This window comes from Cololabis saira, chromosome 12 (genome assembly GCF_033807715.1).
Source record: "Cololabis saira isolate AMF1-May2022 chromosome 12, fColSai1.1, whole genome shotgun sequence".
NCBI classification, from domain to species: Eukaryota; Metazoa; Chordata; class Actinopteri; order Beloniformes; family Belonidae; genus Cololabis; species Cololabis saira.
In genome coordinates, this window is record NC_084598.1 from 46,479,945 (window position 1) to 46,494,714 (window position 14,770).

Genomic DNA, 14,770 nt, shown 5'->3' on the forward strand with positions numbered 1-14,770 from the left:
CGGGGCGTCTCTTATTCCTATTTCTGAACGGTGGCTACGCTAACCCGAACCCCCCCAGACGTAGACAAAGAAGAGAATAAAACCAGGACGGCCAAGAGGGTATGAAACCACCGGTTTGTCTTTTAATCATTTCAACATAACACTTGACAAGTCAAAGATACACTGAACTGTACAATAAGTCAATAGTTCTGCTGTTGTTCATCGTCTCTTTGGATCAACCAATAAACAAATCTGTCACTTCAACGTTGCAGCAACTCCGCGTTGATGAGATCTGTAACAAAAAAGCTCCGCGTCTCCCAAAGATTCCTGTGGTTGAAGTGTGTGTAACATGAGGTGAGAATCGTCCGTTCTGGTTCTCCTTTTTTACTCCGTAGTCTGATACAAAGATGTCAGAACAAGATACACAAAGAGGTTGGAATGCAACACTTACGTTTTTAGCTAGAAATATATAAAACTACACGTGGGGCCGCCTGCAGCAGACGGCGCCAGGTTCTTATTAGCAAAACAAAAAGAGGGCGAAGGGGAGAGTTATTCAAATCTAATCATGTTTCTCTCAGGTTTAAAGTGATGAAATAATTCCCTTACAGATAAATGTGCTGCACCTCCTAGCAGAGGAGGAGGTGAGGATAAGTGCATCCCTAGCAGGTGCAGTCGAGGTAACGGAGCTCCGGCCGGCGCCCACGCCGACGCGGCGCTGCGGCGCCCACGCCGCGATGCCGCGACGCGCAAACCAGCGGTCAGAGATTCAGAGGCGCTAGTTCCTGGTTCCCACCTGGTTCCTGGTTCCCACCTGGTTCCTGGTTCCCACCCACCTCGTTCCCACCTGGTTCCTGGTTCCCACCCCCCTGGTTCCCGACCCCCTGGTTCCTGGTTCCCACCCCCCCCCTGGTTCCCCCGCCTGGTTCCCACCCTCCTGGTTCCCAGATCCGTCTCCCCGTACAAACCCCGACCCGTCGTTGCGGCTGAACTCCCTAACGAGGTCGGTTAACAAGGTTAATTAACGTCTCTCGTCTGGAAGTCCATTAAGGGAAACCTCGGTAAAAACCTCGGTAAAAACCTTGGTAAAAACCTTGGTAAAAACCTCGGTAAATGCAAACCTTCCCCCCCAAACCTGCCGGGACTGGTTCAGCATCAGAGCAGGAATGTTCCCAAAGAGCAAACTATTCGTTAGCGGCGGCGCGAAGAGAAGTGTAATAATTAAACACAAGTAATAACAATAACTAGAAAATTTCCAGAAATTTTGAACTGGGCTCCACGGCCCATTTGTCGTCGCGCTGCTTTGGTTTGGGCTGTAGTGGTTTAAGGTGGTACTGGTTGTGTTTAAGGTGGTACTGGTTGTTTTAAGGTGGTATCGGTTTGTCGGAGTTCTGGTTCTGGCCATCTTTGGGGTTATTAATAATGGCCAATACACCAAACCAAGGCCTGGTTGCACGTTACGGTTCGGGCCACATTTACGGATAATTTAGTTATTCATATTCTCCCCCATAAAAATGCATGTTTTGTTTCCATGGTAACAATCCCCATAAGATAGAATGGGACAATTTGGCTTCAATATCTCAAAAGTTGTAAACGACAGCGTAATGAAACCTCAGTATGTCGTCGTCCACATCGTCCCGAGTCTTTTAACGTTGGATCGATGTCTCTGCGATATCGTGTTGCCGAGCAACAAGCGTTCAAATTTCCGTTAGCTTGAATATTAGAATAGTTGAATATCTCAAAAAGTGTAATAGCTAGCAAGATGAGACTGAAATATGTTGTAGTACAACGCGTCCCGGGTTTGTCAATGTTGTAATGATGTCTGTACGATAAACTGTTGCCTAGCAACAAGCGTCCAAAATAAAATGGAAATGTTTTTTAAACGGAAAGTTAAATATCGCAAAAACTGTAATAATTAGCATGATGAGGTTGTACGGTCCGTTAGTGCCAATCGGGCCGAGTCTTTCTAAATTTGAATGATGTCTCTACGATAAAGTTCAGCCGAGCAATAAGCGTCCGAATCTTCGCCTTTTTTTTTTGCTTTTTGGCATCTAGCGTTGCCACGGTAACACTTTTGACTGAGAAAAGTAATGCCCATCGAGGCACGATGGAGACGCATCCAACGATGTATGACATGCGTGGGTGCACGTTGCGGTTCGGGCCGTATTAACGGACGAAAAAAGCGTGCGGAATAACAAGAAGAAGAAAAGGGAAACCTTTTCTGTATACTAATATATCGCCTTCATTTTCATGTTTTTCCTCATTTTTTCGGGCGTGTTTTATTTTTGGGGGATTTTTTTCTTCCACATCATTGCGGGGTCATGCTGTACACCCGCTGGTGTGACGTGGGACTTTTGCGACTTTAGCTTGTTAGCAAAATGCTAGCAACATTGGGCCTTTGGGCCATTCTGGACGATTGCAATATGTTCATGCCGCTACAGGGCACGGCCATAATTAAAGAAATAACTTGATCTTCAGGCTCATGTTGATGTAAAGATGATTGAAGACGATAGTCGACACGAGACGCTGAACCAACTGTGATTGGCAGGTTTAAGGGGGCGGAGCTAGCGCGGCGCTAGCGCGGAGCTAGCGCCTCCACCCCCCCCCTGGGTGGGGGGGTTACAGGTTTGCAAATACACACTTGAGAGGCGGAACAAATGCAGCTACGTATGAAAGTAGACGGAGGTAAAGAGGTCTGTGATGTCAGAGGACACCAACGTGTAAAAAGTTCACTGGAGAGAGGTTTCCAGACTACGGCAGCCGCCCCCCCCAACAATAATAATATATTCTTCTGTTCCCTTTAGTCAACGCTGCTCGCAGTCGCCCATGAGGTAAGAGTCGTAAAAGCTACTTTGATTGTGTTGTTTTTGTCTGCAGATGTTCGGATTTAGCTTCTCTTAAAGTCACTGATTGATTCACCGTTAATGGACTTCCACACGACTCGCTAACGCTACGGCCTCGTTGGTCGCGCTAGCCATCACGAAGCTCCTCCCTCCCCGCGGAGGACAGACCGGCCCGTTCCGGTTATTCCGTTCCGGCTGCTAGCGCTTTGTTATAGGCTAGGCCAGTTTCCGCAGCGACCGGGTCTCAAAGTGGGGCACGTGCAGGACCCGCCGGGCCGTTAGCGGCGGGCCGTTAGCGGGCTTTGTTAGCGCCTCTGAAGCTCGGCGGCTGCTAGCGTCGGCGGCGCCGGCGAAGGAGCTCGATTGGAGAAATCCATGAAGAAGAAGAACATAGGGGGAGTTTCTTACGTAAGAGGATATTAGTGAAAGAAAATATATAAAAAATACTGTTATTCTTCTGGAGAAGGAAATACACAAAGGTTGATAAAGTCTACACATCAAACTAATGGCACGTACAGGATCAATACAAAAATTAAAACATATGAACATATAAGCTGAAAATTTCAAAGAAAAAAATACTTTTTTAAAGGTTGAAAGTGCTAGAATTCAGATTAGCTCACAGAAACCCAGGGAGGACAAACGTAATGCAGCCAAAAGCTTTGGGGACTAAATTAATATTATAAAAATATAAATGCTGGATTTGATTTTGCTACAAATTTGGCGTTTTTTTTTTCCTTTTTTGAAAATATTCTCGAAGCTCGAGATCAAATCTGAATCTGAAGATTCGTGGAAGGTGCCAACAGCTAAGGTCTGAGGATCAATCTAACGTTTGATTATTTTAATAAAAATCATGATAATTCACGAGGAAAAAGCCTCTAAATAAGATTCAATTTGAAATCAGAGGATGAAATAATTTTAGCGACAAAGTTCGACAGTCGGACCGCGCAGAAACTTCTTCTCCATCAGTGCTCTGTCGTTTCTTCTTTAACGCGACGACGGCGTTAAAACTGGCATCGTAACGTCGGAACGCTTTTGTGCAGAAACGTCGTTTCTTCTCCCGAGGTTTTGGTAAGAACAAAATAAAATGAGGTGATGTGTTGTGTTGTTTATTCGAGGTCCTGTTTTATACAAACAGAAAATAATATATCATATGACAACAAGTAAAACAAATAATGATATAAGCGACTCCCTCGGCGCCGCAGTCGGCCGCCGCGCGGCGCTTTGAATGTCAAAGGCCGCGTTCGTGCGGGCGAGCTAACAGCTAACTGCGCTGTCCGAACGTCGCCGCGTCTTCGGACCTTCGTCCTTTCGCTCACCGAAGCAGCAGGGGGGGGCGCGGTCCCGGTTCTGGTTCTGCACCTTCAGTCCGACATGTTCTAGTGGTCTACAGCCGTTAGCGACCGCCAATCAAGCAGCAGCGCGGTTCAGCTTTCAGCTAGGGACTTTTTATGTTTTTTTTTCCTTTTCTGTTTTTTATTTATTCATTTTTGGCAATTGAAGGCGGAGTCACCGGCTCTCCGGCACGACAGGCCGAGAGTCGCACGAGCTCGGGTTTAAAACAGACCCGGATCCGAAGCTAGCCCGGTTTCTGAGACACCGTAGCAGCCGTGGCTACAAACGTAGCAGCTGTGGCTACTAACGTAGCAGTTGTGGCTACAAACGTAGCAGCTGTGGCTACAGATGTAGCAGCCGTGGCTACAGACGTAGCAGTTGTGGCTACAAACGTAGCAGCTGTGGCTACAAACGTAGCAGCTGTGGCTACAAACGTAGCAGCCGTGGCTACAGACGTAGCAGCCGTGGCTACAGACGTAGCAGCCGTGGCTACAAACGTAGCAGCCGTGGCTACAAACGTAGCAGCCGTGGCTACAAACGTAGCAGCCGTGGCTACAAACGTAGCAGCTGTGGCTACAAACGTAGCAGCTGTGGCTACAAACGTAGCAGCTGTGGCCACAAACGTAGCAGCCGTGGCTACAAACGTAGCAGCCGTGGCTACAAACGTAGCAGCCGTGGCTACAAACGTAGCAGCCGTGGCTACAAACGTAGCAGCCGTGGCTACAAACGTAGCGGCTGTGGCTACAAACGTAGCGGCTGTGGCCAGTAGAATCTGTGGAAGTTCTGGACAGGATTCAGGCGTTTCCTGTGTCAGGTTTTATCGGGTCAAACGTGAGAATCAGCGCGTCGGTGGTTCCAGCGACGGCCTGAATCTAAACGGCTGAACTGAAACTCCGGTTCGGTTCTCCGGGCCGCGGTTCTGACGAGCCCACGAGCTTGTTTTATATATTTATATTCCCACGGTCCTGGTTCTGGTTCTGGTTCCACTAAAATAAGTAGGAAAGGTGAAAATCGCTGCGACCGGAAGCTTCGGGGGAAACGCTAAAACTTCATCCTTTTGTTGCTCAAAAAAAACAAAAAAACAAGCAAGATACACAAATGTAAACCTGCCAGACATGAAAACATCAGCATCTTAATACGTCTACCTAAATACACCTTATTGAGATAAGCAATTAGATATTCATCGTTGAGATATTTCGTACACTGCAATAACATTCTTTAAAACATTTTGACTCGTCTGTAATTCCTTTACTTCACATATCTCAGGGTTCACCGCCGTGGCGGCGGCGATGCATCTTTTTCAAAGACTGCCTAAAGATCGTGTTCGTAGCACGTTTGTGAGGAGAGATGTGTGGTTCTGACGGAGGAGGAGGAGGAAACGTCTACGAGGAGGAGGAGGAAGTGCCTTCTGGTGAGGGAAAGTGCTTGTGAGGAGCAGAACAGGAAACCAGCAGGAAGCTAACGCTAACGTTTCTCTCTTCTGCGTTAAAGCCACCCGGTGTAGTAACGCCGGCCCGGAACACAGGGGGGCGTCCAGCGCTGCTGGGGGGGCCCGTCCGGGACGTCCGGGGCCCGTCCGGGACGTCCGGGGCGTCCGGGGCGTCCGGGACGTCCGGGACGTCCGGGGCCCCCCGGTGGCCGGAGGCGGCGCTGCTACCGCGGCAGAACGAGGCCTGGCAGCAAGTAGGCGAGTCTGTTTTTCTACATTTTTTTTCTTTCTTTTTTTTAGTAAAATAATCCAAACTGAATCTCTAGGAGAAGTTCAGTTTCAGTATTTATTTTTAAAATCTGTTTAAAGAGCACTTTTGTGAAGGCAGGGTCTCTCTTGTGGCTAAAGTTGACTCTTTTGCCGCTTTCAGACTCCACGATTTTTGCTGGATTAACCGGACCGGCCCGAGGGACGTCCCTGGTTACGGTTGCTAGGGCGGACTCTCGCCGTCGTTTAGCGGCGGCGGCGAGAGTGAAAACCGCGTCCCAGGATGTTTGGAACGAATCTCAAGCACTCAAATATTCAAACATTCAAATTCAATACGCCGAGGAGGGAAATGTAGAAAATGTAAAAATAAACCTGTTTGGTAATGAGGTAAAAATCGGAGGTGAGGGTTTACAGAAGCTTCATTCTACCGTCGTCATGGTAACGGAAGACGACATCCAGGGTCAACACTGATCACGGATGAGATTAAATTCATTTACTTTTAAATCTATAAGATTATTTATAGTTTTTTCTCTCAGATCTAAGTCGCTTTGGATGAAAGCGCTAAATGAGCGTAGCAGTTAATAGTTTCATCTGAAAAGACGTAACAGAAATACTACCAACTACTGAACGCCAGGTTTAAAGTTATGACTTTAAATCTAAATCTGTAAATCTGGTGCTGGATCTGAGGTTGACGGGTTGGACCGACTAACCGGGCCGACCGCTTGAGACTCGTTAGGAGATGTTTCACCTCCTATCCGGAACTTCGCTAGTTGTTGGCCCCGCCCACCGGTGCTAGTCGAAATGTCGAGAAAAAAGTCAATTTTCGTGAATAAAGTTGAAATGGCCACGGTTACATGATGTTTTTTAAATTCAGAATTAATTATTCCGAATTAAATAATTCCAAATTAAACTATTTTCCTTGGAGTTTCCATGGAAATAGTAATTCTGAATTGAGGTTTCCATGGAAACACGTTTGATGGTCTTTCTCCAATTCCTCTCCAGGTCTGGGGGTTGGGAAGGTTCTGATTGGATAGGGGGGGGACCGGAAGTTAAAGTACCGGGAGAAACACTAAAATACTCGATTAGCAACAACATGGAGGAGCACATTATTAGCATCCTTTTTGGATTTGTTTTGATTTTTAGTGATGCACCGATTGTTCGGTAACCGAAATTGTTCGGCCGAAAATGGCAAAAAAACACTTTGGGTGTTCGGTGGAATAAGTGGGAAAAAAACCGAACAATTAATAACGGCGTTGTAAAATAAATAGACTGGCCGCTCCGTAACGGTTGCACCACAAACATAAATCGTTGGCCAACCAAAAAGTAAACACATAAGAATTTTACCAACATTCACCAGGAGGTGGAACCAAAACAACATAATGCTGGAAATTAAAAAAATTTAATTTTTTTATGTTGAATAAATATTTTCTACCTTGTAATTTTGTAAAAGATTTTTTTCTTTTAAAAGCCTAAATCAAATTTATTTTATGCAATGGTGAAAAAATTGGCAAAATAAATGAAAAACTGCTGAAGAACCATGTTCCGTATTGTTCGGTATTCGGCCAAGTGTTTATTATTATTTTCGGTTTCGGTTTCGGCCACAAATTTTCATTTCGGTGCATCACTAATGATTTTCATTTAATTTCCAGGTCCTCCAAACTATTTATTAAATAAATGGCTGCTCTTGACCAGCGTTTACTGCTGCTGCATCTGGAAACTTTGTTAGGAAAACCAGCCCAGTGGAATATAAGATCATGGAGACAGACGGGGAGGGAACGAGCAGAAAGAAAGACCGGGATTCATTTAAAGAGGAATGAGTGTAAACATGATCTGGAATTATTCTATTGGGATTTAAAATCAGAATAAACCAGTCTAATTCGGAATGGCCATTTTCATTGTGAATTAGGTGTTTACATGGTCATTTTTACTCATTTTAAATCGGATTTCATTTTAATTCTGAATTTAAGAGGAATTAAACATCCCATGTAAACGCAGCCAATGTTAGCTTTTACTTTTCCTTCCTTCGGACCGTTTCTCCAAACCTGCGATTAGCTCCAGGTTACGATGTTAGCGGCGCGACCGGCGGCTAATCGTGCAGTCTGAGAGCGGCGGCGGCTTGAGGGTGTTTGTGGTTCAGAACTCAAAATGACACATTTGGAAAGTAAAATAAAAGAAAAATATCCACTTCAAACTATATGTTTTCCTGGGTCACAACAAGACAAATAATCTCCACTAAATTATCTTTGATATTCTTTATATTATTACTTTAGAAAGTATGCAGTACCGCGCCGTGTGGCCTACCGATCTGCCGTCTAAACTACTAAATAGGCGATGGAAGGGAGAGAAAAGGGGGAATAAAGGGAAATATTTCAAAAATAAAGGGTTAATACGAGATTATATCTATAGAAAAAGAGAAAAAGCCCAAATAAAAGCTGCTTCAACTTCTTTTTTCTCACCTTTTCCTTTTAGCTCAAAGGTTTTCCTACCGTCCTTGTGAGGCTCAATCAAAAGCTTTTGTGCGACTTTCATTTAAGGCTTTTAAGTGTTCGTTTGTGTTTCTTTTTCTCTAATTCTTCAACTTGTCCAGTTTCCCGGTCCGGAGCCCCGGCTAACAGCTAGCTAGGGGAGGCCCGGCTAACGGCTAGCAGGGGGAGGCCCGGCTAACAGCTAACGGCTAGCAGGGGGAGCCCTGGCTAACAGCTAACGGCTAGCTGGGGGAGGCCCGGCTAACAGCTAACGGCTAACGGCTAGCTGGGGGAGGCCCGGGGGCCCGGCTAACAGCTAACGGCTAGCGGGGGGAGCCCCGGCTAACAGCTAACGGCTAGCGGGAGGAGGCCCGGGGCCCGGCCAAAGGGCTGTGTTGGGGCCCGGGTGCCCGGCCCGAGCTAACAGCTAGCGGGAGGAGCCCCGGCCCGAGCTAACAGCTAGCAGCTAGTGGGAGGAGCCCCGGCCCGAGCTAACAGCTAGCGGTCTGAGCCCCCGGGGACCGGCATGGGGGCCGTGTTGGGGGCCGGGGCCCCGGGCCGAGCTAGCAGCTAGCGGGAGGAGGCCCGGGGGCCTGGCCTAGCGTCCGTGTTGGGGCCCGGGGGCCCAGCGCGAGCTAACAGCTAGCGGCCCGAGCCCCCAGGGCCGGCACGGGGCCGTGTTGGGGCCCTGGGCCCCGGGGCCCGGTCCGGAGGCCGTGTGGCGTCTCTCTGTCACTGGAAGGCCTGGTGGAAGCGAGGCAGCGTGGTGGTGCTGAGGCCGGAGCTGAACACCGGGGGGAGGGGGTGCAGGGGCCCGAGGCCCCCGAGGCCCCCGCCGGAGCCCTGCGGCTCCTGAGGTTGCGGTTGCAAAGAGGTAAGAGGCGCCGCGGCGGCGGCGTTGGCGGCGTGGTGGGGCTCGGCGGCGTGCAGAGACGAGGAGGAGGAGGAGGAGGAGGAGGAGGAGCTGTAGCCCATCACCACCCCTCCCGCGCTCAGGGGGGCGCTGTAGGCCGGCAGGTTCAGCGGCAGGAAGCCCAGCAGGTGGGAGAAGTCCAGATTAGCAGCACACAGGGACTCGGCCAGCACCGCCGGGCTCTTGGACAGCAGCGGGTCCCCGCACAGCTCCTCCTCCGGGGGGGCCCCGGGGGGCCCCTCCTTGGGGGGCGAGGAGCCAGCAGCGTGGGGGGGCTCCGCGGGGCCCGGCAGGCCCGGCAGCCCGCTCTGCAGGTCCAGCAGGAAGCTCTCCATCTCCACCTGGAGGCGAGAGAGGAAACGTCAGCTCAGGGGAACGTTGGAGACAACAGCAACGTTTACGACAACAGCAACGTTTACGACAGGAAAAAGTTGTAATGTCGAGATTGATGTTGAAGTACAATTTTGAAAAACTAGTCGAAATGTCAAGAAAACAGTCCAATTGTTTTCCAGAAAAATGTTTTCCTAAGATGTACACTTTTCAAGCGAGGACTGGAAATCACTTTTTCGTCAAATCTAGAGTGCGGAATGTCAGTTGGTAGAGTGGGAGAAACAGTTAAAAATTATCTGAATTTTTATTTTAAACTCGAGCTCTCGGCCAAACTGTGAAAAGGAGACCAATAATTTTTGGTCAGAATGTAGACATAGGTGCTGGGATTCATAAAATGTGACTTTCACAGGCGGGGTATGCACAAAATTTAAACGGGGGGGCTAACAGCCACGCCAATTCCTGCCTCGGTCCCCATTGACTGTAATGTAATCAAAAGTTTTCTTCAAAAAAATCTCACTTTGTTTTCGCACTGCCGTTACTCAGACATTTCGAGGAATATCTGAATAAAATTAAGATTGTCAGAATCTGCCGGGTTCTGTGTCTCTCACGATGTCTTTGTTTTTCTGCTAGGAGCTACGGTTTTCTCACAAATCAGAGTTATTTGAGAACTTGTCACAAGGCAGAAATCTTGGTTTTTCTCACAGCCAAACCGGAATGTTCCTAGAGTGGAGGTTCCTGTTGCCGGGGCAACCAGAGCTCAGCTGTTGACTGATTAGACTGAGCCAGACTGGTCACATGACTCAGTCAGTACAGACTTCATATAGTATAACCTGGAAAATGGAGAAATCTGAACCCTGACCTTTTGACCTTACATGATCCCCAGTCCTGCTGGGAACAGGGTCATGGTATATATATATATATGTATATTATTATTATTATTATATATATAAATATATACATTTGTATATTATATATACAAGACCCGCCCCTTCTTCTGATTGGTTGATATGTTATAGTCCAATATCTTTTGAATGGTTTGACATAGAGAGTCGTGGGTGGTGTCATTGGACTCAGTATTGAGTCCTTGACCTTCATTGGTGCAAATTAGCCCCGCCCCTTCTTCTGATTGGCCGATATGTGATATTGCGATAACTTTGGAATGTAAATGCTGTGCACGATGTTTTTTGGTGTTGTTTGTGTTATCATGATTGGATAAACTTCATCCATTCATTCATCCATTAATTTGTTCATTCATCATTCATTCATTCATCATCCATCCATCCATCTATCCATCCATTCATCATTCATTCATCCATCCATCCATCCATCTATCCATCCATTCATCATTCATTCATTCATCCATCCATTCATTCATCCATCCATTCGTTCATTCATCATTCATTCATCCATCCATTCATTCACTCATCCATCCATTCATTCAGATAAAGAGTAGATAACGGGCTAGCACCTTGAGGGGCTTGTCCAGCAGGTATGATGTATTCATTCATTCATTCATCCATTCATTCATTCATTCATCCATCCATTCATTCATCCATCCATCCATCCGTTCATCCATTCATTCAGATAAAGAGTAGCTAACGGGCTAGCACCTTGAGGGGCTTGTCCAGCAGGTATGAGGTATTAATTCATTCATTCATTCATCACCTTGAGGGGCTTGTCCAGCAGGTATGAGGTATTAATTCATTCATTCATTCATCACCTTGAGGGGCTTGTCCAGCAGGTATGAGGTATTAATTCATTCATTCATTCATCACCTTGAGGGGCTTGTCCAGCAGGTATGAGGTATTAATTCATTCATTCATTCATCACCTTGAGGGGCTTGTCCAGCAGGTATGAGGTATTCATTCATTCATCACCTTGAGGGGCTTGTCCAGCAGGTATGAGGTATTCATTCATTCATTCATCACCTTGAGGGGCTTGTCCAGCAGGTATGAGGTATTCATTCATTCATTCATTCATCACCTTGAGGGGCTTGTCCAGCAGGTATGAGGTATTAATTCATTCATTCATTCATCACCTTGAGGGGCTTGTCCAGCAGGTATGAGGTATTCATTCATTCATCACCTTGAGGGGCTTGTCCAGCAGGTATGAGGTATTCATTCATTCATTCATCACCTTGAGGGGCTTGTCCAGCAGGTATGAGGTATTCATTCATTCATTCATCACCTTGAGGGGCTTGTCCAGCAGGTATGAGGTATTCATTCATTCATTCATCACCTTGAGGGGCTTGTCCAGCAGGTATGAGGTATTCATTCATTCATTCATTCATCACCTTGAGGGGCTTGTCCAGCAGGTATGAGGTATTCATTCATTCATTCATTCATCACCTTGAGGGGCTTGTCCAGCAGGTATGAGGTATTCATTCATTCATCACCTTGAGGGGCTTGTCCAGCAGGTATGAGGTATTCATTCATTCATTCATCACCTTGAGGGGCTTGTCCAGCAGGTATGAGGTATTCATTCATTCATTCATCACCTTGAGGGGCTTGTCCAGCAGGTATGAGGTATTCATTCATTCATTCATTCATCACCTTGAGGGGCTTGTCCAGCAGGTATGAAGTATTCATTCATTCATTCATTCATTCATCACCTTGAGGGGCTTGTCCAGCAGGTATGAGGTATTCATGCATTCATTCATTCATCACCTTGAGGGGCTTGTCCAGCAGGTATGAGGTATTCATTCATTCATTCATCACCTTGAGGGGCTTGTCCAGCAGGTATGAGGTATTCATTCATTCATTCATTCATTCATTCATTCATCACCTTGAGGGGCTTGTCCAGCAGGTATGAGGTATTCATTCATTCATCACCTTGAGAGGCTTGTCCAGCAGGTATGAGGTATTCATTCATTCATTCATTCATTCATTCATTCATCACCTTGAGGGGCTTGTCCAGCAGGTATGAGGTATTCATTCATTCATTCATTCATTCATTCATCACCTTGAGGGGCTTGTCCAGCAGGTATGATGTATTCATTCATTCATTCATCACCTTGAGGGGCTTGTCAAGCAGGTATGAGGTATTCATTCATTCATTCATCACCTTGAGGGGCTTGTCCAGCAGGTATGAGGTATTCATTCATTCATTCATCACCTTGAGGGGCTTGTCCAGCAGGTATGAGGTATTCATTCATTCATTCATTCATTCATTCATTCATTCATTCATTCATTCATTCATTCATTCATTCATTCATCACCTTGAGGGGCTTGTCCAGCAGGTATGAGGTATTCATTCATTCATTCATCACCTTGAGGGGCTTGTCCAGCAGGTATGAGGTATTCATTCATTCATTCATCACCTTGAGGGGCTTGTCCAGCAGGTATGAGGTAGATCCCAGGTGGTACTTGGGTGCAGGCTGGTGCTGCTGGTGCTGGGGGGGGCCGGGGGGGCCCGGGGCCCCCGGGGGCCCCTGCTGGTGGTGGGGGGTGAGCGGGGGGGAATGGTGGTGGTGGTGGTGGTGGTGGTGATGGTGGTGGTGGTGGGAGTGCGGGTGCAGGGAGGCCATGGGCGGAGCCTCCATGTACAGGGGCCCGGGGCCCATCAGGGGCCCCCCCACCCCGGGGGGGCCGGCCATGGCCTGGTGCAGGTGGTGGTGGGGGTTGTACATGCTCATGGGGAAGGGCCCCCCGCCGGGGAAGGACTTGCCCATCATGGGGTCTTTTCCGGCGGCCATGACGCCGCACATCAGCGGGCTGAGCTCCTCCTTGACGGCGGCGCCGCAGGGCGGCGGCGACGCCCCCGACGCCAGCGGGCCCCCGGACGCCAGCAGCCCCAGCAGGTCCGGCGGCTCCGTCTTGATCTTCAGCAGCTCCTGCGAGTGGCTCTTCTTCACGTGCCGCGTCAGGTGGTCCTTCCGGCCGAAGCGCTGGGCGCAGTACTGGCACAGGAAGTCCTGCAAGGGAAGGAAACCACTTTACTGGAGCAGACTGAACATGTTAATGGACACGTGTAAATACGCTGGTCCACGGCGGCAAATAGAAGCCGTGGTATGTGCTCATTATACCACAGTATAATACCGTATTGGCCCGAATATAAGACGACCCTGATTATTAGGGGTGGGACGATACGGGTAAGTCCCGATTCCATACTTTGGAGATATGTGGCCCAGGATATCGATAATATCACGATATTTTCGATATTCGATATATCGATATATCGGTAAGAGCGATATATCACGATATATGGGACTGAAAAAGAAAAAATACCTATAAAAAGGAAAACGTCTGTAGTTATGCATTTATTCAATGCCAAAACTTCATACAAGAAAGTGCATTTGTATATTTCCTCATTGTCTCCTAGGCTTGTAAATGTAAACACTGTACAGCTGGACAAATTAAAGTGCATGAACATTAATAACATGTTTTATATAAACCAGGACAGTCACTGCTTTGTTTCTAATACTGAAAAGTCAGTAAGCATCTTAATTTTGCACAGTACCTCACTGCCTCCTAGGGCTGGGTATCTATTAAAATGTCAAGAATTGATCCGAATCTTAAAGGAGCTGTATGTAAGAGCAATAATAAAACGAATCATAAAATGACCCCGATATGTCAACAGACATTTAAAAATCATGTTCATTTCAAATACTTATGTCACTGACAACAGCACTCAAGCCAGGATATTCCAGTTTAAAAACAGTTGCAGCCCTCAACTGATGTTTATGTTGAAGCTCCACCCTCCACCTATCTCCCAATCACCAAGTCAGTATTGTTTCTGAAGCTCCACCCTCCACCTATCTCCCAATCACCAAGTCAGTATTGTTTCTGAAGCTCCACCCTCCACCTATCTCCCAATCACCAAGTCAGTATTGTTTCTGAAGCTCCACCCTCCACCTATCTCCCAATCACCAAGTCAGTATTGTTTCTGAAGCTCCACCCTCCACCTATCTCCCAATCACCAAGTCAGTATTGTTTCGGCATCCGGGTTGCCAGCTCGGCTCTAATTATGGCAGCCATGGCAGCCTACGTTCCTGCTGCATTCTGCAGCCTACCTGGCAACCTCTGGTCGGGGGGAGGAGGGGGAGGGTACACGCCGCTCAACAATATTTTGAAAGTGACTGCAGTACCAGTTTTGGACATTTCTTACAGACGGCTCCTTTAAGATTCAGAATCGATTATCACCATTTGATTCGATTTGATCCGATATTGATGTGGATTAGTGTTATTAAAAGTTTTTAGCCTGCACTTTTAGCCTG

At 47.4% G+C, this 14,770-nt stretch overlaps 1 protein-coding gene across 1 annotated transcript in view; it reads right to left on the minus strand.

Moving 5' to 3' along the window:
• Positions 1–899: 899 nt before the first annotated feature.
• Positions 900–14,770, minus strand: part of plagl2 (pleiomorphic adenoma gene-like 2) — a 73,111-nt gene continuing 59,240 nt past the window's right edge. Inside the window, 2 exon segments of the mRNA XM_061736882.1 lie at positions 900–9,566; positions 12,875–13,468. Coding sequence (XP_061592866.1) covers positions 9,045–9,566; positions 12,875–13,468 — 1,116 coding nt within the window. The 3' untranslated portion in view covers positions 900–9,044.